Source organism: Pelobates fuscus, chromosome 1 (assembly GCF_036172605.1).
Source record: "Pelobates fuscus isolate aPelFus1 chromosome 1, aPelFus1.pri, whole genome shotgun sequence".
In the NCBI taxonomy this organism is placed as follows: Eukaryota; Metazoa; Chordata; class Amphibia; order Anura; family Pelobatidae; genus Pelobates; species Pelobates fuscus.
Window position 1 is genome coordinate 323,638,949 of NC_086317.1, and position 26,505 is coordinate 323,665,453.

The window sequence follows — 26,505 nt, forward strand, 5'->3', positions numbered from 1 at the left end:
AATTCACATTATGTTATCAAGTTAGGTATTCGTGAATGGAGTGAGGTTTACAAGCTAGTCTGGTTATGCTGGATTGAAAGAAAAGAAGGCAAATATAACAACATTTTAAGAGGAACAGGCTTAGATTGGAAGCCACTGGGAGCGAGCAGTCTATACTAGTACATGTGTCCTTGTGAGACCCGGAGGGGAGAAGGGGAGGGAGAAAGGTATGATTTTTCCAAAAGTGTCCGTTCTTAGGTGGCATGTGTGGATCTGTTGTCCCCCTTAGGCATGTATAGATTGACCATAGAGTGGCATTTACCGTCCATAGCAGGTTTATAGGGCAGTTCTGTATGGAGCTAGACGATGAGCTTTTCCGGGTGCCAGCGGGTCGCCTTTTGGCAGGGACAGGCTTTGTTGGCTGTGACATGCGTTGATGGGTTCATCGAACCCCTCCGGTTCTTCTCCCCATTCAGGGGGAGCGCGAGTTGCGGGTGGGTTGTCTGGGGTCAGCAGTGGAGTTGTCGCTGTGTCCTCTGCACAGTGCGTCGTCTAGGCGTCTGGTGTAGCTCCATCGGCAGAGCGGTACGTGGTTGTGTTGCGCCTCCGCCATCTTACCCGGCGCCCCTTAGTCTGCCAGAGGTCCTCCCAGTGTGGACCGGGATGTCTCCCCCGGCCCAGACGGTGGAGAACGGGGCCGGTGAGCCTTCATCCAGCTTGTGGCAACGTGGGGTGGGCTCAGAGTAGGCCGCAGCCTCCGAAGTCCCTTGTCTCCCTTGGGGGGTCCGAAACTCCCGATCTCGGAGTCCGCTACCCTTCCCACTGCCGCGTGAGTATTTACAGGCTCTGTTTGAGTGCTGTAGGTTGCCCATTTTGGCCCAAAGGCCCGGTTCCTACAGAGCCTCTTCGCCATGCGACCGGTCAGCATGGCGGCCCGGCCCCGCCCCCCGTCCAACATTGTTTTGTCGTCAAGTGTATGAAACTGTTTTGGGCATGGGACCATGTGCACTGTGGGGCAAAAATAAGACTTCCAGGAAATTCCTGAACCCCTGAACCGATCTGGGTGACTTTTTTGGATATGTTTGTTTTTTTTCTGCTTAGAGTTAATTTGAGTTAGTCCATTGTCTTTGGTAATTATATCACAGGCAGAGGGGAGGGATTGTGTTCACTGTATGGAGGGAATGTAAAACTATGGTTTTTATTGGCTTGTTGTTCTTGTGTCCCTGTTTTCCATCAGGTCCAGGGGGTGTGCATCTGGCCTGAAAAACTGTATTCCAAGTTATGGCAATAAACCTTCAGTTCTACTTCACCCTCAATCTAGAGTCCTTTCTTTTATTGGGGGAATCTGCTACAAGGGATTGCTATGCTCTGCATACTCCCTTGAATAATCACTAAGCTCTTGTAAGAGCTTTGTTCCTGTTCCTGCTTCACTCTCTGGAGAAAGAGAGGTTCACCCACTGGAACCTGGAGCCTTGTCGTAGGTCCAGGGTGGGTAGGAGACAGCTAGACCCCAACCAAGCTGCGGCGGTTCTTGGGGTCTGCAGTGCTTATGGTGTCAAGTGGAGTGCTTGGAGCCGGGAAGCACTAGGAGCATCCACCAACTGAGGTACCCAGTCGGGGTGCCAGGCGATCCGTTACACATATTTAATGCAATATTTCTAGTGTGACCTGTTTTTATTATTATATTGTTAGGGGGGGGAAAAAAAACATACAAATTTACAAAAATAACTACAGCAAATACCTTGCATTACATCACCATATTTATTTTATATCAAGTGTATATTGATTATAGAAGTAAAATTTATGCATCTAGTTTTTGGGTAAATAAAAAAAGGAAATACATGTAATTTCTGTGTATGCAGTTTATCACTCTTATTTATAATGTATATTGCTTGTGGTACAATTCTGGGAAGCGCTTTGGTGTGCCCTGGGTGATAAACAGTTGAAGAGTATTGCCTTTGCCCTCTGAGCCAGTTAAACCTCCAATTTCAAGGCTTCTCTATGAGAAGCATTTGAATGGGCCTGTTTTTTTTTTCCCAATTAAAGCTTCAGTAAGGAACACAACAGGAATTGGAAGACTATACCTATAAGGGAATCTCCACAAAATTGGGGAAAAAACGTCTTGAATTGAGCAAAAAGAATTCCACTCTCCCATCAAATGTTATGAAACAAAATGTATTTCAGTTCTCCAGTAGCAGTAGTTCAGTAGTTGCAAGGCTTAAAATTATATGCAGGTATAATAATTGAGGAAAAAATAGCAAGTAATGGTAATAAGATACTGTAGCAAATTGCAACAATGTTATTGAGGGAGTCAAGTAGCAGAGTATATATATATATAGATTAAATGCAGCCAAAGAATAAGCAGTGCAGAGATTTGAAATAATACTTATTCCGCCAAGGAATCCTATAACTTTGAGAGGTCGTGTAACAATCCGGGTTTTGAGCGTAGGAGAAATCCGCAACGTCTAAAGGCAAATCCGGTTCGAGGTTTATAGAGCTCAGGATGGTCAGTTAAACCATTCCGGATCTGGGATTGGAGAAGTCAGCTTGGTCAATTAGGAGGTCCGGTTCGGTTCGGTTTTCTAAAGGTCTAATCAGGTAGGAGCTTAGCAGGAGAAGTTTCATCATGAAGAGCAAAATTGACTAAGCGTTTTTAACTTTTGGCGCGGCTTCCATATAAGTCGGGGAAAGCTTGCGTCATATAGGAGGGAGGAGTTCCGAATGGCGAAACCTGGAAGTAGCTCTGAGGGATCAAGGTTTGGTAAGTCTGACAGGACCTCTGATTGCACCCTGCTGGATTAAAGAAAGTAAAATGTCTTTTAAAATATGGCCTTTGAGTGTGTAGACTAATGCAAATAGGCCAACATTCCATTTCATTTTTTGTTTTATTGCCCAACAATATTTTGTAACATCTTTGCTGTTAAAAGGTTTTCTTGGTGGATTACTTGAGTGATATTTCTGTTGATGAACTATGTTCTTGTTAAAGTTGTAGATGTAACAATCAGGTTATATGTAAATTAAAAATGAGAAAGTGTAACATTGTTTCTTTTTCATTCTTTCAGCTGATGTGGCCCAACAGTTTCAGTATGCAGTTCGAGTCATTGGAAGTAATTTTGCCCCTACTGTTGAGCGAGATGAATTTCTTGTAGCTGAAAAAATTAAAAAAGAGTGTAGGTATTTTAAAATGTTATCATACATTTTACCGATACCCTTTCATATGTGCAATATATGCTGGAGGTTCTTCCTTGTGTAGACACTCTAAACACACTGCACCTCCATTGTTTTTCATTTTATGTTCTGTAATGTTTAGGACTGGATCTTCAAATAAAAACACGATTGTCAAAAACAGTATCACAATGTACTTTGTGGCAGATAAATCTCTAAAATTCCAGAGTGCTTTGAATAGCTTTCTTAATATATAATGAACATTAAAAATAAAATATCTAATATTTTAAATACATGTGTAATATTGACATCTTCCTTGTTTAGTTTAGATTAGTGGACATCCTTTGTGTGAACACCCCGCCTCTCCCACTTTCCCCCAAGAAAAACACCAAAAAAAAAGTAATTCAATTTACCTGTAATATAGCACTTCTGCAACTTACCCTTTGCAATCTGATCATCCCACAATCATCCCAAAAGATCATTATTCCTGATGATCTCTGGTCCAGTTAAATCCTTCTTATTGGTGGAGTGTCTATGGCACATGTGGGATAGTTGCTGTGCTCTCCAATCCAATGTGTCTCATAGAGAAGCTGAACTTGAAAGAAGCACCTCTTGTGGCTGGATGTTGGTCATTAGAGCAGAGGGAGGCAGCCTTTAGCACTCGAGATGTTGTGGAAAACACTCCCAATAATGCCCTTACAGCCATGATGCTGACAAACCATCAGGAGTGATGTTGTCCACAACATCTGGAGTGTCAAATGTTGCCTATGTGTGCTATTGTAAACACTGTTGTTTCTCAGAAACAGTAGTTTTTCACATTGTGTAAGAAAAAGGACTGCATCAAGGGACCAAAACCACAACAAAAATATGTAATGATTTTGTTGTAGTGCTTGGTGTCCAAACATTGCAACTTTCGTAAAAAATTTTTTATAAACACTTAATAATAAATGATAGAATTTGAAGTGTATGTATTTGCTGGAAATCCACATTTCACCAAAAAGAGGCTCATCGATTCTTGGCATCTCCATGTTTTTCTATGGGAGTGGTCTGCATATTGCATAAAACTTTAAACATCAGGCTTTTATGGACATTGCAGAGTTACTGGGAGTTTGTAGGTCCGATTTATGGCTAGAACTACCAGCAATCCCTTCTTGGGGAAATACTTGCGTGGAAACATGTCAGATTTGAGTAAGGGTAGTGATTTGTTTAGTTTGAAGACGCTGTGTATACAGGAAAACTGGGAAAGTGACCTATTTGCACCATAACCTTACAAAGTGTTTGTACACTGTGTTTAGTTTTACTTCTTAGTAGACTTGATTTCACTATGGCATAACATCTCTTTCTGGATAGGTGAATAGGTTTTTCCATTGCAGTCTATGAGAAAAAGCAGATTTGTTTACCAGAAATAACATTGTCAGTGTGCTATTTCTGGTAATGTTTACCAGTACATTAGACTGCAACATCATGATGTATAAGGTGATACATTTCTGAAAAGAAAATCTCTGTATTTGAAATGTTCTATTTATTGGTGGAACAAACGTTGACTATTGAACTATGTCTTTGACACTGGGAAGAGTCTTCAGAATGCATTTCCCCAAATGTTTTGTTATGTTAGATTGTATTTTTGGTTGTATTTAAGATTGGGGCACTGAGCTAATGCCATGAACAGTATTTAAGGTTGATGTCAAAAAGTTTAAGAACCTCGGCATAATAGAAATGAACACGTTTGTGTGCCAGCATCCATGTTGTGCTTATCAGTGCAGCACTGTAGATAATCAGCTGTGGGAAAACTATATTGTAGGCCAAATGAATATGGGCCTATTCTATCTAGTGAGGACTGAAAATAGTATGACGACTCCATATTTGTCAAAGAACTATTATAATGGAAAGTGGATCTGGGCCCTGGTCCTCCTCTACTCCTCTAACTATGAAATGGTTTGATCCCTCTGCAGCTCCCAAATGTTTATTTGTTTGGTGAGTCATAATTTTCAAACAAGCCTCTTTAGCACAAGGGTTTGCAGGGAAGAACATACTGAAATGTGTACATAATCAAAATAACCAATCATGACTTTTCTTGAATATTAGTGAATGGGAGACATGGATGTCTAACATTGAGTTATATAAGTGGTTTTCATTTATTCAGTTACTGAGACGATAAATGGTTTGGTTTACTCATTTAACGTCTCTGCTGTTTGAACCCAACTCTGCCGAGTGATTTCAGGGATATATATATTTGTACATTTCTCTTTTAGGGCTTTAGTTTCATTGTGCAAGTGATATGTATGTGCATGTCTGCATATAGTTTTTTTTTTTTTTTTTTTTTTTTTTTCATGAATGGAAACAGTCAACTGCTTTTATTTATATGTATAAAATATCCCTTGTTTTGGCTACTGCACATGTACAGTAAACACGTGCTGTATATTGGCATCGCATTGGCTCAGAGGTTGGCCACCTTCTGTTCTCTACATATTTACTGCAGAAGCCGCAGTTCTTTGAGATTTGCAGAAAGTTAGGTACGTTCAAAAGTAACTTTTATATTAATTTATTTTGATTTGTTGCTTTAACTTATTTTTAAAATGCAATCTTAAAAGGTGGATGTGCAAACTGAAATATGCAGTGCCCAATAATTGTTTCACAAAATTTTGTGTGGCTGAACTCTCATTTGGTTTTGAATTTTTATTTTTCAGTTGTGAGACAGAGGAGAGAAGCAGATGGTGCTTTGTTTTCAGAACTTCATCGAAAGTTACAGTCACAAGTAAGTGTTAAATGCATCTACAACATGGACTAAACATCAGTATTCTGCTGTAAAGATACAGCAGTTTAAGTGATATAATTTTGATCATTAAGTGTTCAGGTCTGTACCTTCGTAAACAGACACTGGGAACGCAGCATGAACATTGGCATGTCTCCATCCATGACTTATTGGGGAGCCCCCATATCCTGTCACGGGTGGGTACCAGGGATAAACAATTGCCTTTCCACCCCCAATTTTATTAATTTAAGCCCCTGCCTGATGCCCATAGTGATGGGTGGGAACAATGCCAGGTCCTGCCCCCAACTCCTATAATTTACTAGCACCAAACCTTTGGTTAAATTCCAGACCAGATGCACGCTCATTCTAAGCCCCTAGTACAAAATCTTGACATTGTGAACTAATTTTGTGGATTTTTTTTTTTTTTTGTGAGGTGAGGGGCAAAGCCTAATAGTCTGTAAATACCCAGTGAAACATTTATATTCTTTGTTTAAGGGCTGACATTTTGTTTTTCAGCTATTATATAGAAGTAATGGTTATATTAATATAAACTATCAAGTCCTTTTAGCATGCTTGTTGGGTATGGATTTTTTTTCCTTCTTAAACACACACTAAATTCAATAGTTGCACTGTTTGTGTTTGTTTTAATTGTGCACTGCTCTATCTAATGCACTTTTTACTTGTTTAAGCTTTTTGGACTGTTTCTTCCATTGAAGGTTAAACCCTATCGATTTAAGTAAAGCAGTTTAAAGGACACCTTATGCACTTCCATTCATTGATTTTTTTTTTTTTTTATTCTTTTCCTTTTTTCTTTTTTTTTTTTGCTAATGGCAATTTTCTCTGGTTTTAGAACCTCTCTCCAATGGGTGACAAGTGTTACTTAAGGAGCTATTTGAAACAACGATTATCCATTCTCTTGTTATCAAATAATACATTTAATTAATTATGAAGAGGGTGAAAAGATACAAGGCATAGTGCTGGCTGGTGGGATGAATGGGACGTAATCTATAAACGTAAACCTGTATTATTTTGATATCAAAATTCATGACTTACGAGAAAAACTTAATCCTTTCATGGCAAAAGGTTAGCATTTTAAACGCCTTGACATTATTCGTTATTATAGTTATATTTTAGTTTTCTCTTCTATTTTGTTTTTGCTGATTAAATGATAACTTCAATGTTTTGAAGTGGTAATGGTGCTTTTAGTCTGTATGTGTGGGACCTCAGGTTGAAATAATTCTGCATATAGTTAAAACATATAGCTTTCAGTGCGTCATTAGCCATTCTGAAACCACTTCTTGCAGATGTTAAATCTCTTAATATTTTGATGTCTGTTGTCAGCGCGCACAACACGCTTACAACAGGTAACTAAAGGCAGCATGCCCCTCCCTTCTGTGCCATCCAAGAAATTCCCAGAGCCTGTCCTCCAGAATGTTGCTTCACCTACAGTAGGATCAGGTTGCAGAATTGGGAGAACTTGGCCTCGGTGCTGAATTAAAGGTTGTTTTTTGCTTTATGTTTTATTTCTTGAAGGGAGAGATGGCCAACTAACAAAGGTTATTGTAACAAAAAAGTGTTTTATTAAAAAATTTGTTTAAAAAAAATAAAATAATAATTTCCTTTTCAGTTTATATTAAACATTTGATGTGTGTGTGTGTATATTTATTTATTTATTTTTTCCATCATATACAGTGAAATCGGCTCTAACCAATGTATAAAAGTAGACAAGCAAGGTTATTTACTAAAGTCTAAGTAAAGTGAGATTTTTAGAATATTATCTATGACGATCCGGGGCTCATAGTGGCAAAAATTCAGACATCATTTGCCATTACCTTATTTAACAAAACGTATCCAAAATGGGCATGTATGTAGACCAGTGTTTAGTTCCTCTAAATTGTTCTGAATGCTGTATTAATAACAGCCACAATCCAATTCAGAGTTTGCAAGTAGTCGACTATTTTAATCTAATAGAAGCTGTCACTACCACTGAAAAAAAATAAAGAAAAAATTACACATAACTGCAATTAATGTAGGGTGCAACACAGACCACAAAAAAAAGACTGGCATGCAGGGTTCTACATGCTCTATAATTCTGCAATGAATTATAAAAGTGATAGATTGTATCTGAATTCTAGCATTTTTGTAAACTAAAGAAAAACGAGACTCTAGACACACAAGGCACTTCAGCAAACCTCTTTTGCATATGATGTGATCCACCATATTTCTGGGTGCTTCCTGGTTTATAGTGTTTCTGAAGATCTGTGTGATGATTTTTTTTTTTTTTTTTTAATGTTTAACTGTTTGCTTGCTGCTTACCTCCATGAATATGTTCGGTGTTTGATAAATATGCGAATCCTATTCTCGCTATGGCATTCATAATTATAGACTGATGTCTTTAGTACCATTCTGGTACAAGTACAAGTCTGATGAAATTCTGAAACAAGTGAGACGCTGTTAGGGTGTTATAGTGAAAAATTACTTTAAAAAAAAAACAAAACGTTATTACATTTTTTTTAAGAAATAGAAAATGTTTTACATACCCAACCTAAAGATCTGTATTAACTGCAATGTCACAAAACATCAACTTTTCTGTTCCAGGGTGTGCTGAAAAACAGATGGTCTATACTCTACCTCTTGCTAAGCCTTAGTGAAGATCCTCGTAAGCAGCCAAACAAGGTAACCTATATTAAGACTAATGTGCCAGTTTTTGAAGTGTTATTTGCTAATGGACCTTTTGTGATGTGTAGTATGCATGTTTTGAAGTATCTAACCTATCTCTATGGATGCCAGTTTAATTTTTCAGACTTGACTTTAATTTTAGTGTTGTGAAGTTAGCTTCTCTGTTTGATTGCAGGTATCTAGCTACGGATCGCTATTCGCCCAGGCTCTGCCTCGTGATGCACATTCAACACCATATTATTATGCGAGGCCTCAGAGTCTGCAACTTAACTACCAGGATCGCAGTGTGCAGTCTACCCAGAGCTCTGCTAGCATGGGCAGCAGTGGCATTGGCAGTATTGGCATGTATGCCTTAAATGGACCTACTCCTACACCACAGTCCTTTGTTCAAGGGTATGTTAGTTTGCTACAGCAATAATTCAAGAAGTACAATTCTACATTATCAAATGTGATTCTGTTCAGCTAGTAACGCTATTGTGAGTACATTTCTGCTGTTCTATGATATGCCTAGTGTACTCAGCCTCTTGGTGCTGGTTGGTGCAATCTGGAAAGAATCACCCTTGACACTGTATAGGTGTAGAACTGAGTGGCTCCATATGTCTGACTGATTAAAACAATGTAGGGGAAACCGGACAGGGTGAAACCCATAGATAAATACAGCACCGTTAATTACTATTAATTGTAGTGTTTATAGTGCTAGAGCTTGCCTTACATCTCTCTCCAATTTGTAGATGATGATGAGGGTGTGACATATATGTATAGGAGGTTTCAATATATTAACCATTAAATCCCAATTTTCTTTTTTACATTTTTTTTTTTTTTTTTTAAACTTGTGCTAGATTTTCTGCAAACTGAATCTTCTCTTTTGTCAATAATATAAATATATGAAGGCAAATGTATAACTACCACTTAGGAGCCTTTTTATTATAACTCTTTTTGTAATACCTTTAGAGCAGCATTTCCCAATTGGTGTTCCGCAGAACCCTGGGGTTCGGCGAGAACACAAATGAGGCCAAAATTTTGAAAGCAAAATGGCCGCGGGCGGCGAGGGAGCAGTGGGCAGTTATCTCCCTGCTCAGCTCCCTCGCGCGCACAGCAGCAATACCAGAGCCAGAATATGACGTCGCTCCGGCATCACCAAGAGGCGTGCGAGGGAGCTGAGCAGGGAGATCACTGCTCCCTTGTTGCCCGCACGCCAGCCGCTCAGCAGCCCTGCTGGATCCCAGGGACTGCAAGCTCAGCCCACCAGTCACACTGTACCACAGGGACATAGAGACTCCATGCCAGCACTCCCAAAGGTAGGGAGGCTGGGTGGAGTCAAATTAAAAAAAATAAAAATAATAAATTGTATGTGTGCTTGTCAGGGAGTGTGTATGTGTGTAGGTGTGTCAAGGTTTGGGTGTATGGGCCAGTGTATATCAATATGGTTGTATGTGTCTGTGGGTGCCAGTGTGTCTCTGTGTGTCAGATACATATACACACATACAAACACAGATACACACACACACACACACACACACACTGTGTCAGTGTGTGTATCTGTGTGCCACTATGTGCCAGTGTGTGTATGTCAGATACACACACTGGCACATACAAACACAGATACACCATGACACACACCGGCACATACAAAAAAAACGGCCCAATTTTGTATTTTTTTTACCGGGGGAGTTGATACTGTCAAAGGGTTCCATGGGAAAAATTAATTGGGAACCCGTGCTCTAGAGCAATTTACACGCCTCATGAGTATTTGCCAGATGTAACAGTTTGTCAAGAATGCTGTTGGGGTGATGAACAAGTTGGTGTGTGTTAAAGGTTTAATTTGTGGAATGGTTTTAACTGTACATTGTTTAACAATTAGTTAATTTGTTTGTTGTACAAAACACAACCTCCTTTTGTTGCTCTATGAATAAGGGCTCTTCAAATCTACTTTGTTTTCTTTGTGTACCTGACAAGTTACAGTTTTGCTACTTGATTGTACGTTTTGTATAACCATACACCATATTTTTCAAAATATAAGATGGGTCCATATATTTTAACTAGAAATATGAAAACAAAACGACCCGTTTAATCTCTTATCCCTCTTCAGTGTCTCTGATCTCCCCTTTTACTCTTCTTGAGTCTCTTGTACAACCTCTTGTGTCTCTTACACTCCTGCACTATTTTGATGTGTCTCCTTGTGTCTTTTACCTCCTGTTGAAGCGTGGCCTCACAAACCGAGGGAGATGATCTTCTTTGCTCACTGCTTTCAGCAAGCAGCATTCTGTCAGACTGGACAGAGGAGGACAAAGAAGATCAACCGTGGTCTGGAGGCCACAGCAAATGGAGTGACTATCGGGAATGTTTAGTGCGCCGCCCAGCACCTTAAATATTCAGACATTGCAACCCTAATGCTAGGGGGCATTCTGAATTTAGGATGTAGGCAGTTTTTTTTGTTTTTTATTATTTTGGGGTAAATAAAAACTTACATCTTTCAGTACCAAAAATGTGGTAGTTATATGGTCTATCATGGTATATATCACCAATACTTTAACGGGTGTTCTTTTTTTCAGACAGTCCTATCCAGCTCCAGCAATGGGGGATACTTTTCGCCAGCAGTTGGGCTCACGTCTTGCTTGGACTTTAGCAGCTGGTCAACAGCCAACACTACAGAATACTACCTCCAAAGGCCTTCCAAACGCCATCTCCCGCAGTGTTCCAAGATCTAAGAGGGAAGGAGACGCAGGTGGTAAGAAGAGGAGAGGCATACTAAGTGGCAGATGAAGGAGGCTATAGCAAAGCTTTGGCAAATCCCCAGTTATTGTGACAGAGATCTAGCATGTAAATTACTCCAGAGTGGTCACATTTAACTTCAGCTCTGACAATGTAGGCCTTAAATTGTAAAATTAACTTGATAGAAAGTGAACTATATTCAACCTTAATCATCAAGAATTAGTTTTTTATTCAGATTTTTTTCTTTCTTTTTTTGCATAGCACTGCTTGCCAGAAAGTTGACAGAATGATTGTATTCACACCCTGCTTTTATGTGCTTCTGATAACCATACTTCTGGTCAAACATTTATTGGTTTGCAGAGAGTAATATTGTACATATGATTTCCTGTGTACTAATCTTGGATATAAGTTTGAATTAAAGGGAACCTGTCATACCTATAGTTACTTTAGTTCAAAAGAGCTTAATTCCATCAACACATTGCACTTGCAGTTTTGTTACTAAATGCAGATTGGGAGAAAAACCTAATTCAAAATCGTTTTTACCTGTACCTGTTGCTCAAGTAATTGGCAGACACTTATGTCACGAAATTGAGAGACAGGAAGAGCAGAAGACACTTCCCACAGGAGGTCCCGCATGCACTGTGGTTGCTATAAGGAGGACAAGAAATAAAGTTCCACAGGTGTCACAATGTAGAGTAAAGGCAAAAAAATATATATATTTTTTGGAGATCACCACAGAGCTCGCATGTAAACTTACTTGTGTGCAGGACTCCTTTGACTTTATGCGTTGCTATAGGAAGTATAGGAACGGAGTGACGTGACGTTACTCTGTTCAGATGCTGGGGCATCATGGGAAATGTTTGTTTGCTCTGCTTGGGGAGGTTTCTCCTAGTAGAGAAAATCAACAAAGAATTGAGAAGGATCTCTGTAATGAGATTGGGGTAGGAAAGTGAGAGCGCCAGGTAAGTGGTGAACGTTCCCCTTTTATGTTACTGTTGAATCCTTGTCAAAAATGTTTGACCAGTATGTGATTGCTGGTTCATGATTAATTTACACAGATATTGTTGTGTAAAACAAGCATTTACCATTTTCTTCTTGTGATGTGATCTGCATTTTTTGTTTTTACATTATATTTGTTTGGCAAAGTGTTGCCGGTTCTAGTTTTCAAAATATATGTTTACTCTCCTAAAGGTGCTTAAACAGTTGCTCACCATTACACTTACTAGCTTTGATGATAATCCAATAGGAAGTGAAACTTTCAGAGTACTCACATTTGCAATACCTTGTTAGAGATTGTCCGTCCTCCATATTATTTCAGTCCTCCATATTCTTTCAACACTCAAAAGACAGGCACATCAATAATGGTAAAATGTACAATGTTGATTTCACCCCTTAGGTCTAAAGTAAAAATGGCGAAATATCTTGGCCTCAGCAGAGCAGACCTTTAATATAGCACAGAACTGCAGTCTACAGGCCTCGTTTTAAATATACTTTTTCAAGGCTACTCTTTACTTTGCATGTATAGGTAGGGGTTTGCACATGTCATTTGCATTCTTGAAACTGGTTACATAACTTTTACTTTTTCCTCTTTTCATTCTAGGGTCTGTTGAAACAACAGAGGCATCGTTAGTGCGAGATATTCTATATGTTTTCCAGGGCATAGATGGCAAATGTATAAAAATGTGCTCTTCTGAAAACTGCTATAAAGTTGACAGCAAGGTAAAATTAAACTGTATCCTTTAAGAAATTTCAGACACTTTTATTGACTTTAAAGTGAACACCTAAATGTAAAAAAAGGTTTGATTTGGGAAATCTGTCCAAATTCACTACAGGCACACCTAATTCGATCTACAGATTTTTACAGTTTGATGATTAATGAAGAAAAAAATTATTTGAAAAGTTGTGCACTCTGATTTGAAAGCATTGTCCTTAGAGTATAATTTGTTGACCTTCTATTGAATTATTTATGCATTATATCTTACTATTTTATAAATAAAACTGTATTCCTTATGATGTGAATGTTTCTAAGGCTGTAGGCCACCACTGCCACCTAGTGTACAATGAGAAGTATCATGAAAACCATTGGTTCCCGAACTTTTTAGATTCAAGGCAACCTTAATATTTCAGTATTTTTTGAAGCCACCTTAAATAAAAATGTCTAGGTTGTATATCTGTACAGCGCTGTGGCATTTACTGGCGCTATAGTGTAATGTACAGTGTTGGTGTTTGAAAAGGTGCATGTATATAGTTTTAGTGTTTTAATATAGAGGTGTGTTTATATGTAATGTTTGATTGCAGGGGTGTATTTGGATGCTATGTTCACTTTTAAATGGGGGTGTACATTTGTGTGAAGTATTTGTGTTTGAGTAAAGTGGTGTGTTTGGATATCCTTTTGGAGTTTGAATGCAGGGGTGTGTTTGTATGTTGTGCTGGTGTATGACTGCTTGCATGTATGCACATACATGCATACACACATAAATTTACACATATGCACTGACACACACGCATGCCCCCGTGACATACACAAACATTGATACATGCACACACTGACCTAAAAACACACACAATGACACATAGATGCACATACAGACGGATATCCTGACACACAGATGTGTGCACACACTGACAAAGATGCACAACCTGACACACACACACACACACACACACACACACATATTCATACCCTGACACACAAACACACAGATGTATACCCTGACACACACATGTATACCCTGACACACATGCACACCCTGACCCCCACACACACACACACACACGTGATATTTTTTTATATCTCCAGCAACCCACATGTTAGCTTACCGTCTGTGTCCGGGAGGGTGGTTTGGAGTCCTGCTGCTGGTGGGAGTGAGAGATCTGGAGCTCTTCGTGCTTATCTCCCCTCATGCTGCAGCTGCCTCCTCTCCCTCCGGCGCTGTCTCCCTGCATGACACTGGGAGGAAGTGACAGGCTGTCACTTCCTCCCAGCTGGTCGACATTACAGGGGCCAGGTTGCGGTCTTAAAGGACCGCAGAACCCAACTGGGCCCCTGTTCAGCAGTAATTTTTCTCCGGTGCTATAATCATAGCATCGGGGAAACATTTTGCGGCACCCCTGTGTGCCTTTTGCAGCACACCGTTTGGGAACTGTTCCTCGGCACTAAACCTTAACTAAATAACATATTAAGTTTTTTAATTTTTTTTTATAATTTTTTTTCACTTTTTTTTTTTTTAAAACTCTTAAAAACTTCTAAAAACTTTGTTTAAAAATGAACCCCTGTGTGTAAAAACTGAAATCAGATCACCGCTAAACACCTAGCAAAGCAGAAATGCTTTGACTTAAAATAAACTAAATTTTTTTTCCCTCTTTTTCTTTTCTCTTTTTTCCTTTTTTTCACTTTTAATACTTTTAAGAACTTTCTAAAACTTTTCAGCTTCCTAGATTCCTCAGTTCCGCCCAGCTTCAATCTACCCCAGCTAGCTAACTAACTGAAAATAAAAGTAAAAAAAATATAAATTAAATATATTTAACCCCTGAGGGTTTAAACACAAACAAAAAAACCCTCTGATCACAGTTAAGTACTGTGATCAGTATTGTGATCACTGCTGTCAGTGATCAAAGGGTTAATCCCTTGTTAATTTCCACAGGTAAAAGAGGTAAAGTTTTTTTTAAAAAAACTTTGAAACAATTTGTGTCCGAGGCACCCAGCAACAGCGTTAACCCCGTTAACTTAAGTAATTGATGGAAATTTTCCGTCAAGCGTCCTTAAGGGTAGGTCTGCCTTGACGGAAAATTTCCGTTGAGCGTTGTTAAGGGGTTAACTCCTAAAATGGCAGATAATTGAGCAGTGAAACTTCAGGGGCATGATCTAAACACCAAAACTGCTTCATAATGATAAAGTTGTTTTGGTGACTATAGTGTTCCTTCAACTTCTTAGTCATAATTTTGTTTACACTATTATTACTAGGGTACAACTTTTGCTTCAATGATATTATAGCCCTATTCACTTTTTCATCTAATTTATTTTTAATCTCTGAATTTCTTTTATTTAAAGAGTTGCTCTTGTGATTGCCTGAGATCATCACTTCTGATGATTTCAGCCAAAGAGGCAGATCAGGGGGCAGAGCCAGCACCTGCAGATGGGAATAAGGGTAAAGATTGTATTATATTTAGGGAGGCCAGGGAGAGTCTGATGGGGAATGAAACTCGCTCGGGGTGTGTGGGGCAGCTGTGAGGAAATGAGACGCGGCTGAGGGTATGAGATGCGTGGGTGGGCTGAAGGAAAGATCAACCCTTGTATTGTTAAAGCTGAAAGACTTCTATGAGTAGATGGAATTACTTGTATTTATCTTTTTCATTAAAAGCGTCAGTTTCCATTTATGTGCAATTTCCCCACATTTTCTCATTTCTCAGAACACCTTGAACAACTGAGTAGTTATAGTAATTGTAGCCCATCTTCCTGCTGTTTGCTCCCGGATTGGTTAAAATTCCTGCAGCCTCTGACGTCTTTACCCAATACACGATCACACAATCTTAGCGTCCTACATCATCACCGTCATCCCTTCATTAAACAGCCCCTTGTTGTGTGTTAATTAATAGGCCCCTGGTTACGTCTGTGAAGTTAAGCTTTTGGGAGTTGTACTGGGATCTTCTTTCTTGACAATCTTCACAACTAGAAAAGACGTAGCTCTTTGTGAAACAAAAAGGCATGGACAAAAAGAAAACCCACATAATTTTAGTGACACCATAACAATCGTAATAAATACATGTATTTGTTATGTTTCAGAGTGGCTATTTTCATAATTTTACTACTTGAGATCTAGGGTTGGGATTCATTACAATTTTGACCCTATGTTTATAATTGTAATGATATTGGAATGCTGTGTTCTATGAAAAAGGCTTATTTTCAATTCAGCCTTCAGCAAGAACATCTTCTAGTTGGTGATTGGCATGTAAACGTGCTACGTCCTTTGACTGCATAGAGTGTTAGAAAAATCAAGTTTGCCTGTCGGGCAAACGTGGAAGTCCTTGTTACTTTCTTTTGTAATAAACTTGCATTGACTAGCTACGTAGATTAATTCTAGTCATGCAAGTCTACTTACAGAAACCGTACAATATTCTATAAAATATTACTGTCCTATGAAGGTGTACAGAATTTAACCTAGATTGGGGTGATGGAAACTTCCGCCACCCACCCTCCTTTCCTCCCTGCCCCCCAACTTTAATATCCGTATCATTATCTGTAGTCCAATGTCACACAAGGTAAATTTTTCTTTTTTTTTAACATCTGTTTCCTATTTCCTGCATTTACGTTTGATTTGAAATGTTTGTATTTTTCATACCTTTTACATTCAGGTGTCTCTTTCCAAGTCCCTTAAAGATACCACAAGCAGACTGGCAGAACTTGGTTGGCTTCATAATAAAGTAAGAAAATACACAGATCAGAGGAGCCTGGATCGTGCATTTGGACTGGTTGGACAGGTACTTGTGTGTTAGACTAGCCCTCAACAAAGTTTTTATTGAACTATAATTATAGTTATCTTTTATTGTGCTGCTGACTAATATCAATACTATGCAAAAGTATCCAAATGCTACAGTGGCCAATCCACATCTCCTCAGAGAGATTCATTAAATCAATGCATCTCTATAAGGAAAGTTCAGTGTCTCCATGCAGAGGGTGGAGACACTAAATGGTGCAGCACTGCACCAGGAAGCACCTCTGAGGTGTGGCCACTGGAGGTGTCCCTAGGCTGTAATGTAAACACTGTCTCTTTTCTGAAAAGACAGTGTTACAGTGTTTACTGCAAAAAGCCTACAGGGACTGACTACTCACTAAAACGAATACATTATGCTGTAATGTTCATTTAAGTTTTAATGGTGGATAGCTAGCAATACCCAATGGGGAATTGCATCCTAAAACAAAATGTTTTGTGAGTGGTTAGAGTAACCCTTGTAAACATGCTGCACATTGTAAGCAGGCATTATGGTGTGCAGCTCAAGGATATACATTAATTCACTTATATGTAGCATCTGATGTTCCATGGTAAATCAGTTTGACATCTTTGTTGGTATAAACTTTTCATTTACCATTAATCCCAGTGAGATTATTAGAATTTTGATTTGAAATCTACAGTGTTATTTGCAGTATCATGATGTTGCAATGGTCCAGTGCCATACTCTTTATCCATATTTAATATTAAAAAAAACAAAAACGAATACCTGGCATTGCTCAATGAATACTTTGGAGCAATAAATGTTGCTTTAGTGTAATCATTTTTGATCATTTTTCATTTTGTTTAACAGAGTTTTTGTGCGGCCTTACATCAAGAACTCAAAGAATATTACCGTCTTCTTTCTGTTTTACACTCTCAGGTAAAATCATAACATCATTTTGTATCTTTTGTAAGTTTACCCTGGTGACTACACAATGCTGCTTTGCGTCGTCCTGTTACTTGTTTTGTTGTTCTGGTGACTTATTTTTGTACGGTCTGCTTTGACATTTTTAAATAAGCACCTCCTATGACTTTATTATAATGGACTGAGATATATGTCCTTAGGCAATACTACAAAAATACAACTTTCTTCATATTCTATCACCTAAGAACAAGCCTAATTCTGCCAGTAGAAAATTAAAATTGTCACTTCTTGCTTTGGTGATTGGAAACTTTAAAACTCCGTTCTAGTGATATTTTCCCAAATTTATTTCTTGCTGAGGTGTATCACCTAAACAGAAACTTCAATTAATGCTCTTACTTGGGATCATACTAATCGTACAAGTGACCGCAGTCTAATTAGAGGCAGAATGGCTGGAAAACGTATGGAGAAGGTTTAGTCATTTTCCCATAACTAAAATGGAAATGCCCTTTTTTATACACAATTCATCTTACATTGATGAAGGTTATGGTAGGCAAAAACATTTATATTGTATCAGTTGTGTAAAAACCTTTTTTTTTTTTTTTTTAAATGTTTTCTTATTTGCCAAAGTGTTTTTTTTTCTTCTTCAGAGTGTTGGTAAACTTTTTTTAAACTGCAACATTAAATGTATTTCACTTCTTTTGAATGCAATACTTTGTGCTCCTGATCTGGAAATCAATATTAGATAGCTAAAATCTTAACATGATTATTAATTAATTTTTTTGGGTATTGAAATAGATTTTTATTCACACACAGCCCTGTATAATGTCTGATTTCCACGTTTCTGTTTCAAATCAGTTACAGGTTGAAGATGACCAAGGCGTTAATTTAGGTTTGGAAAGCAGCTTAACACTTCGCCGTCTTTTGGTTTGGACATATGATCCTAAAATTAGACTAAAGACACTTGCAGCTCTTGTTGATCACTGTCAAGGTGTGTAAAAAAAAAAAAAAAAGAAAATTCACAGGATCCATTCAAGATTCTGATGTAATTTCTATACAGTCTTAGAAATCTTTAAAATGTTGTTATCCATCCAGTAGCTTTTCATCTGTTTCTGAAAATACATAAGCAATGATCCCTGGCCACCTTTTTGTCCTAACACAATAGCTGAAGAACAGAGTATTTGTAGTTCAGCATCTAAATAGCTACTTGTGTGCTGTCTCTTGTACAATTAAAGGACCACTCTAGGCACCCAGATCACTTCAGCTTAATGAAGTGGTCTGGGTGCCAGGTCCCTCTAGTACTAACCCTTTTTATTATAAACATAGCAGTTTCAGAGAAACTGCTATGTTTATACTGAGGGTTAATCCAGCCTCCAAAATCTCTAGTGGCTGTCTCATTGACAGCCACTAGAGGCGCTTGCGTGCTGAAAATCACAGTGAGAGCACGCAAGCGTCCATAGGAAAGCATTGTAAATGCTTTCCTATGCGACCGGCTAAATGCGAGCGCGGCTCCTGCCGCGCATGCGCATTCAGCCGATGACGTCGCGAGGAAGAAGGAGAGGAGGAGGAAAGCTCCCCGCCCGGCGCTGGAGAAAGAGGTAAGTTTAACCCCTTCCTCTCCCCAGAGCCCGGCGGGAGTGGGTCCCTGAGGGTGGGGGCACCCTCAGGGCACTCTAGTGCCAGGAAAACGAGTATGTTTTCCTGGCACTAGAGTGGTCCTTTAATCTACATTCAAAACCATGAGATTTATTTTTCTTAAATCACCACTATTTTTTCCTTCTTCGTACAAACAAAATTCTTAATGGAGAAAGGCTATGATTACATGTATTATAGTCTCATTATTTATTTCCTGATGCATTTTAAAACCAATACCTCTTTTTTAGTTTCCTGTCCCTTGGTCCACGGAGACTGCCATCTTAGTCGTCTTTTGTCAGAAGCACCACTAATCTAACTAGATCATGCATGAGAGCTGTTTTCAAATACTGATGCAATGCCTGTGCATCAAAAAAATATTGTCTAAGCTGTTTTCAGTTGTTAAATGTGCGTGGCCGTTGTCATAAATGGTGCTTCTGGTCAAAAATAAAAAATGTGTGTCTTTTTGAAGGTGTGTTTGTATACATTGAGAATAAAAGTCTATATCACATTTGCATTTTTTTAGTTGATTAAAAAAGCATATCCTACAATACCTTAAAATAACAGCAGGTCCAAAATGTGTGTTGTTGTATGATTCTGAATCCACCTTCTCATATGACCGTAATAATCTAATCTAATATTTATTTATTCTATGTGGTGCGTAATCTTCATAAAATCTAGTGCTTAACTGAAATGTACATTTAGAGTCCTTTACAAACACACTCTCTGCCTGGGCTATGCCTGGTGGTACAGGGCTTAGATCACAGGCTGAGAGCAATCAGTTGATGTTCTCCGCTAATGAACCGATAATGCACTGCAGGAGATCTTCCAGCTCACCTGGTTGTTGAGAGCAGGCAGGAAGCAGTAGTGCTTGGCGGACCCCAGGTAAGAAGTCAAGTGGTTCTAAACCGGTTTGACTACTTGCAATCGAGGGGAGGGCGTTGCCAGAATCATCCTGGCACCATAGACAACACATTGCACTGTTTTGGTTATTGTGCATGGAGTGTCACTGGTGATCCCTTTTGTTTCCTGCCACATACACTTCGTTAGTTACTAAAGTTAGAATGTAATATGAATTTCAAATTTAAATCCAGAGTAGCTGAACTGGCAGCAATGTTGACCAGTTTAGTAAATAACCCTAACAGTAAAATGTAAATAATGTAAAGGGCTACCGACATTTGCTTGGAGGTAGTTTATGTATTTCATGCATATCGTTAGGTTTTTTTTTTTTTTTGGAGTAATATCTGTATGCCAACTTTTCGAGTATAGTTACATTGCTGAAAAGAGACTTGCGTCCATCAAGTTCAGCCTTCCTCACATATGTTTTTTGCTGTTGATCCAAAAAAAACAAAAAACAAAAAAAAAAAACCCAGTTTGAAGCACTTCCAATTTTGCAACAAGCTAGCAAAAAAATTCCTTTTTGACCCCAGAATGGCAGTCAGATTTATCCTTGGATCAAGCAGTTATTACCCTACATTGAAAGATTATATCCTTGAATATTCTGTTTTTGCAAGTATGCATCTAGTAGCTGTTTGAACATCTGTATGGACTCTGATAAAACCACTTCTTCAGGCAGAGAATTCCACATCCTGATTGTTCTTACAGTAAAAAAACCTTTCCTTTGCCTTAGACGAAATCTTCTTTCTTCTAGTCTAAACGCATGACCTCGTGTCCTATGTAAAGTCCGGTTTGTGAATAGATTTCCACACAATGGTTTGTATTGGCCTCGAATATATTTGTATAATGTTATCATATCCCCTCTCAGGCGACGTTTTTCTAAACTAAATAGGTTTAAATTTGTTAATCTTTCTTCATAGCTGATATGTTCCATTCCTTTTATTAATTTTGTAGCCCGCCTCTGAACTTTTTCTAGTGCCATAATATCCTTCTTTAGAACAGGTGCCCAAAATTGCACAGCATATTCAATGTGTGGTCTTACCAGTGATTTATAAAGAGGCAAAATGATATTCTCGTCCCGAGAATGAATGCCCTTTTTCATGCATGACAATACCCTACTGGCCTTGGCCACTGCTGATTGACATTGCACATTGTTGCATAGTTTGTTGTCTATAACAATTCCCAAGTCCTTTTCGTGTGTTGTTATCCCTAATTCGCTTCCATTAAGGGTATACGTTGCTTGTGTATTCTTTATGCCGAAGTGCATAACTTTGCATTTTTCAACATTAAATTTCATCTGCCATTTGAGTGCCCAGTCCTCCAGTCCATCTAAATCCCTCTGCAGCAAAGTAATATCTTGCTCACATTGTATTATTTTACAAAGTTTTGTGTCATCTGCAAACACTGAAACATGACTTTCAATGCTGTCTTCAAGATCATTTATAAACATGTTAAATAGAAGGGGTCCCAGAACAGACCCCTGAGGGACACCACTTGCCACCTCTGTCCAGCTTGAAAATTTACCATTAACGACAACTCTTTGTACTCTGTTTTTAAGCCAATGTTCTACCCAAGAACAAGCATTTTCATCTAGACCGATTTCCTTGAGTTTGAACACTAATCTTCTGTGTGGAACTGTATCAAATGCCTTGGCAAAGTCCAAATAGATCACATCCACTGCAACACCCTGATCTATACTTCTACTTACTTCTTCGTAATCTGTGTTATAATTCTGTTTGTTTTGCTCAGGGAGGAAAGGAGGGGAGTTGGCATCTGCAGTACATGCATATACTAAATCGGGCGACCCATACATGCGGACGTTGGTGCAACACATTCTCAGCTTGGTGTCACATCCAATACTTAATTTCCTTTACCGCTGGATATATGATGGAGAATTAGAGGACACTTATCATGAGGTACTGCTTCTCTACCATGTGAACAGATGTTTCAAGCAAAAACAAAAAAGCAGTATGATCTTTTAATGTACTTTGAGTATATAAATTGCCTCCCATTTTTGTGTTAAATGTGCCAGTAGTCTTCTCTACCTATAACAAATTGACAACAAGGATAGAATGTTTTACAATTGGGGTAGGCGACCTTTTGAACTTTAGATGTTGTAAATCTCCCTTAATGCTCTAAAAGCCATAATGGTAGCAATGCATCAGGGGAGGCCTAGTCCTCCCAGCATTTAGGGTGCTAAAGGTTGCCTACCCATTCTCTACATAATACTGTTAAGTTTGATTAACATAATCATCTTTCACCTTTGGGATCTTTTGAAAAGACCTTTTTAAGGTCGCATTCCTGCTTGGGTTGCAGGGGGCCTGGGGATGCAGTGAAGCATAGGTATACTTATTAGAAGCTATCTTCACAGTCAGTTGCAATCTCATTTCTTAACCCCTTCAGGACGGAGTCAATAGTACACGTTCTGATCAAAACAAAACGTAAACAAAAACTGGAATTTGCGCTATATGTCTGTTCACCCGTAGTTCCCCTCTTTCATATTAAATGCACCCACACTTATTATATATCATTTTGTTCAGGAGAAACAGGGCTTTCATTTCATATAAAATATTTGTATTTGAAACAATTTATTATGAATAAAATAAAAAAAAACTGTGAGAAATTTTTTTTTTTTTTTTAAATTTGTAGTTCCGCTGTGATGTAATTCCAGTAAAATACAAGTTTAGCAGGCTAAGATTGCCACAAGGCATATGTATGTATATGTGTTTGTAGTATCAGTTGGTTAATTACACGTAGCTAAGATACTGTCATCACTGTACTGACCAGGTGCAGGAATGTAAGAACTGGAATTACGCGTCCCTCTCCTTTGTATCAGATGAGCCACGTGGTTAGACCGGATGGATGAGTTTAGACTCTATTCATTAAATAGGTTAAGGGTATGTGTGGGTGTAGTTAATTGTGGGAGGAGCTACAGTGCTATATAAGGAATGTACTCTATGTATTCAGTACTCAGACTTTGCTGTATTTTGGTGACGCTAGTCCCTCTGAGTCCCGATCGGTGATCCAATAAAGAATCTCTTCCTTCCTGAAGAAACCTGTGTCCATCTCTCTGTGCTTGGCTTCCGTCAGTTTCTCCGGTATCATTTGGTGCATTGGCCGGGAAGCTCATCGTTCAACGGTAGCTGAGAGGCAGAGGCGTGAGACGGTCTATCTTTGCCCACGTTCTCTACGGCTGCACCCCTGAACTTCTGCGTGGACCTCCCTTCGTCTCGGCGCCACTGGTCTGTTGTCCAGGAGATCATCGGCCTCTACGTGAGAAGTGCTGGGGTGTCCCCGTCGATGAGTGTGAACTCAGGTTCAGGAACGAGGAGGTAAGACAACTGCTGTTTTAGACGGCAGGACCCGCTAGGGGTATACCGATTGTGCGGTAGGCCCAAAGGGGTTTTTGAATCTGTATCTGCCCCCTCTGTCGGAGGGAAGGAGCGAAGGCGCACCGCTCGATCGAACGCTCTTTAGTCAGACCGTTTGATTTGGTTAGTCAGGCGGGGTCCTGGTGTAAATAGCCCTAGCCGGACACCGGTGTCTTGTCTAGACTAGCGTTCTAGGGTGTATATTACGTTCGCTAGGTCGGAGGGACCGGGAGACTAAGCGGCGCCTGTGTAAATTCGGTTCGCTAGTTCTCATCCTATCTGGGCTAAGTGGGAAGGCGTGTAAATTTGGAACCCACTAGACTTTTGATAGTACGACTAAGAGGCGCCTGTGTAAATTCGGATCTCTAGCTCGTTGTATAGTGCGACTAAGAGGCGCCTGTGTAAATTCGGTTCTCTAGCTCGCTATGTATATGTGGTGATTGGGCAGTGTGGCTAACCAAAACGGGTGTATATAGTTTTAGGTAGTCCATTCAAGGTACTGGCCAATAGTTTAGTTGGGAATTGTAAATGTGTTAACGATTGTTTAGTAAAGTGTATATCTTGTTAGATAGCGCGAGCTCAGCCGTCTAGCGAGAGTGTTAATAGTGTGTTGCTGTATTATAGTGCACGGTACCATAACCCTGTATATTTACTGACATTGTATAATAAGTACTAATCATTGTCGTCCATTGCATGTTTAACACCATAACCACTAATAATTGTATTGTGACCTTAACTTGTGCTTTGACCTATGCTAACCGTACTGTAACCGCTATTTGTAAAAGACGATGTTACTGGGGTGTGTTATAGACGGGTAATTCGTATATAGAGAATTATAGCGTGGGTGACTGTGTAGTTACGCCAAAGGGCATAATATTGATTATATAGTGACTGGTGTAGCAGCTGTGTGTGTATGGGAATTCCCTGAGTGTTTATTGTTATTGTGTACGTTTCACTTGGTAACCGTACCACGTGGTGCTGTTGCCAGAGGAAACGGGTGTGACTGTTGAATAGTACGCGTGTATAGTAATCATTGTCGACGACGTTCCACTGTTAAATATGGGTGCGTCGCAGTCAACGATTCCGGATCCCTTAGGATGTATGGTTAAGAATTTTAAAAAGGGATTCAAAGTTTGTGATTTTGGGGTTAAGATGTCCCCTGTACGTTTGGTCACTTTGTGCACTAGGGAGTGGCCTACTTTGGTTGCGGCATGGCCGCCACGTGGCAGTTTGGATCCAACTCTGGTACAGCGCTTACACGTGGCTGTATCAGGTAGGCCTGAACTTTACGGCCAGTTTCCTTATATTGATTGTTGGAGACAGGCCGTAAATGACTCGCCAAAATGGCTCCAGACATGCCACGAGGAGCAGTGTCGCCTCATGGTAGCTAGGACTTGCTCGTCCACTAGGACTGGTGTTAGGCCCATTTTGGACACGCCCCCTGAGTCCGAGATCCCTTTGCCGCCCCCTTACTTTCCGGTAAGAGGAAGTGACGCAAATACAGGAAGTCCTGTAACCCTTCCCTCATTACCCTCATCCACTTCCGCTTCCTCCTCCAGTACAGGATCCACCCCCCCTCATACTAAATCTCCCCTTCCGGAACCAGAACCCACCCCCATTAGAAACGAATATCCTGATTTGGCGCCACTTCAGACTTCCGGTCAAGCTTCATCTAGCTCGGCCCGAAGTGTTCTATTCACTACCTTTTCCCAAAACCAACCTCCCACATCCCCATACCCTATATCTCCCCGACCGGAACCCATGACTGACGCTTCCCTACGTAGCCCCATCCAAACCCGACAGTTGACTGGTGCCCAACAATTAAAGCACTATCAGATGCCTCTTCGCTTAAATCCCGGGTCAGCTTATATCGATGCCGCAGGTCAAATGGCACACGCTGACCCTGTCTTCGTATATGTCCCTTTCACCACTACCGACCTTTTAAACTGGAAGACCCATAATTCCTCGTATACTGAGAAACCACAAGCCATGACTGATCTGTTCACCTCAATAGTACAGACACATAATCCGACATGGGCTGATTGCCAGCAGTTATTAATGACTTTATTTAACAATGAGGAAAGGACAAGAATAAATCAAGCAGCCATTAAAGCATTAGAGGATAGAGCCCGTGCTTTGAACCAAGCTAATCCAGCAGCATGGGCCGCGACACACTATCCCAACACCGATCCCGATTGGAACGTAAATGGTGCTGATATGGTTCAACTCAGAGCCTATAGAGACGCTATAATTGCTGGCATGAAAGCCGGAGGAAAGAAAGCCATTAACATGTCGAAGACAGTTGAGGTGATCCAGAAAAGCGATGAAGCGCCCAGTGTCTTTTATGACCGATTATTGGAGGCATACCGCTTGTATACCCCCTTTAATCCGGAAGACGCAGACAATTCCCGAATGGTTAACTCCGCCTTTGTCAGCCAAGCTTACGGAGATATTAAGCGCAAGCTACAAAAGTTAGAAGGGTTTGCAGGTATGTCAATCTCCCAACTAATGGAGGTAGCTAATAAGGTCTATATGAATAGGGAAACAGAAAGCAAGAAAGAGGAGGAGCGCAAGATGCGTAAAAAGGCTGATATGCTAGCGGTAGCGATCGCAGGCGTAGATAAACGGGGCCCAGATAGAGGCAATAATAGATGGAGTAGGGAGCCTTTGAGTAGGGATCAGTGTGCGTATTGCAAGGAAGAAGGGCATTGGAGGAACGAATGTCCGCAAAGAGAGCAGTACGAGAGAGACCAACCCAGGGCAGGCTACGGAAACTTTAGAGGCAGAGCGAGAGGTAGAGGAGGTCCCGGAGGGAGTAATGGTTATAGAGGGAGTAATGGGAACAGAGGAAGTGTTAGGGAAGACAGGTATATTCCAGCAGCGCAAAGGTCTCGCGATAGAGAAGGTAGGGACTTTGTAGGATTGGCTGACACGGTCATGGAGGACTATTGATACCGACCGGGCTCC

General features: G+C 39.9%; 1 protein-coding gene across 2 annotated transcripts in view; it reads left to right on the plus strand.

Annotated features, from left to right (window-relative positions):
* TUBGCP3 (tubulin gamma complex component 3) overlaps window positions 1-26,505 on the plus strand; it is a 119,913-nt gene that overhangs the window by 13,648 nt on the left and 79,760 nt on the right. Inside the window, exons 2-11 of one of the 2 annotated variants that reach the window (XM_063459763.1) lie at window positions 3,042-3,149; window positions 5,832-5,899; window positions 8,495-8,572; window positions 8,751-8,968; window positions 11,128-11,303; window positions 12,888-13,006; window positions 16,640-16,765; window positions 17,588-17,656; window positions 18,497-18,629; window positions 21,917-22,083. In XM_063459763.1, the coding sequence (XP_063315833.1) occupies window positions 3,042-3,149; window positions 5,832-5,899; window positions 8,495-8,572; window positions 8,751-8,968; window positions 11,128-11,303; window positions 12,888-13,006; window positions 16,640-16,765; window positions 17,588-17,656; window positions 18,497-18,629; window positions 21,917-22,083 (1,262 nt within the window). The remainder of the gene's footprint in view (window positions 1-3,041; window positions 3,150-5,831; window positions 5,900-8,494; window positions 8,573-8,750; window positions 8,969-11,127; window positions 11,304-12,887; window positions 13,007-16,639; window positions 16,766-17,587; window positions 17,657-18,496; window positions 18,630-21,916; window positions 22,084-26,505) is intronic. The other variant, XM_063459772.1, reaches the window with a different exon arrangement.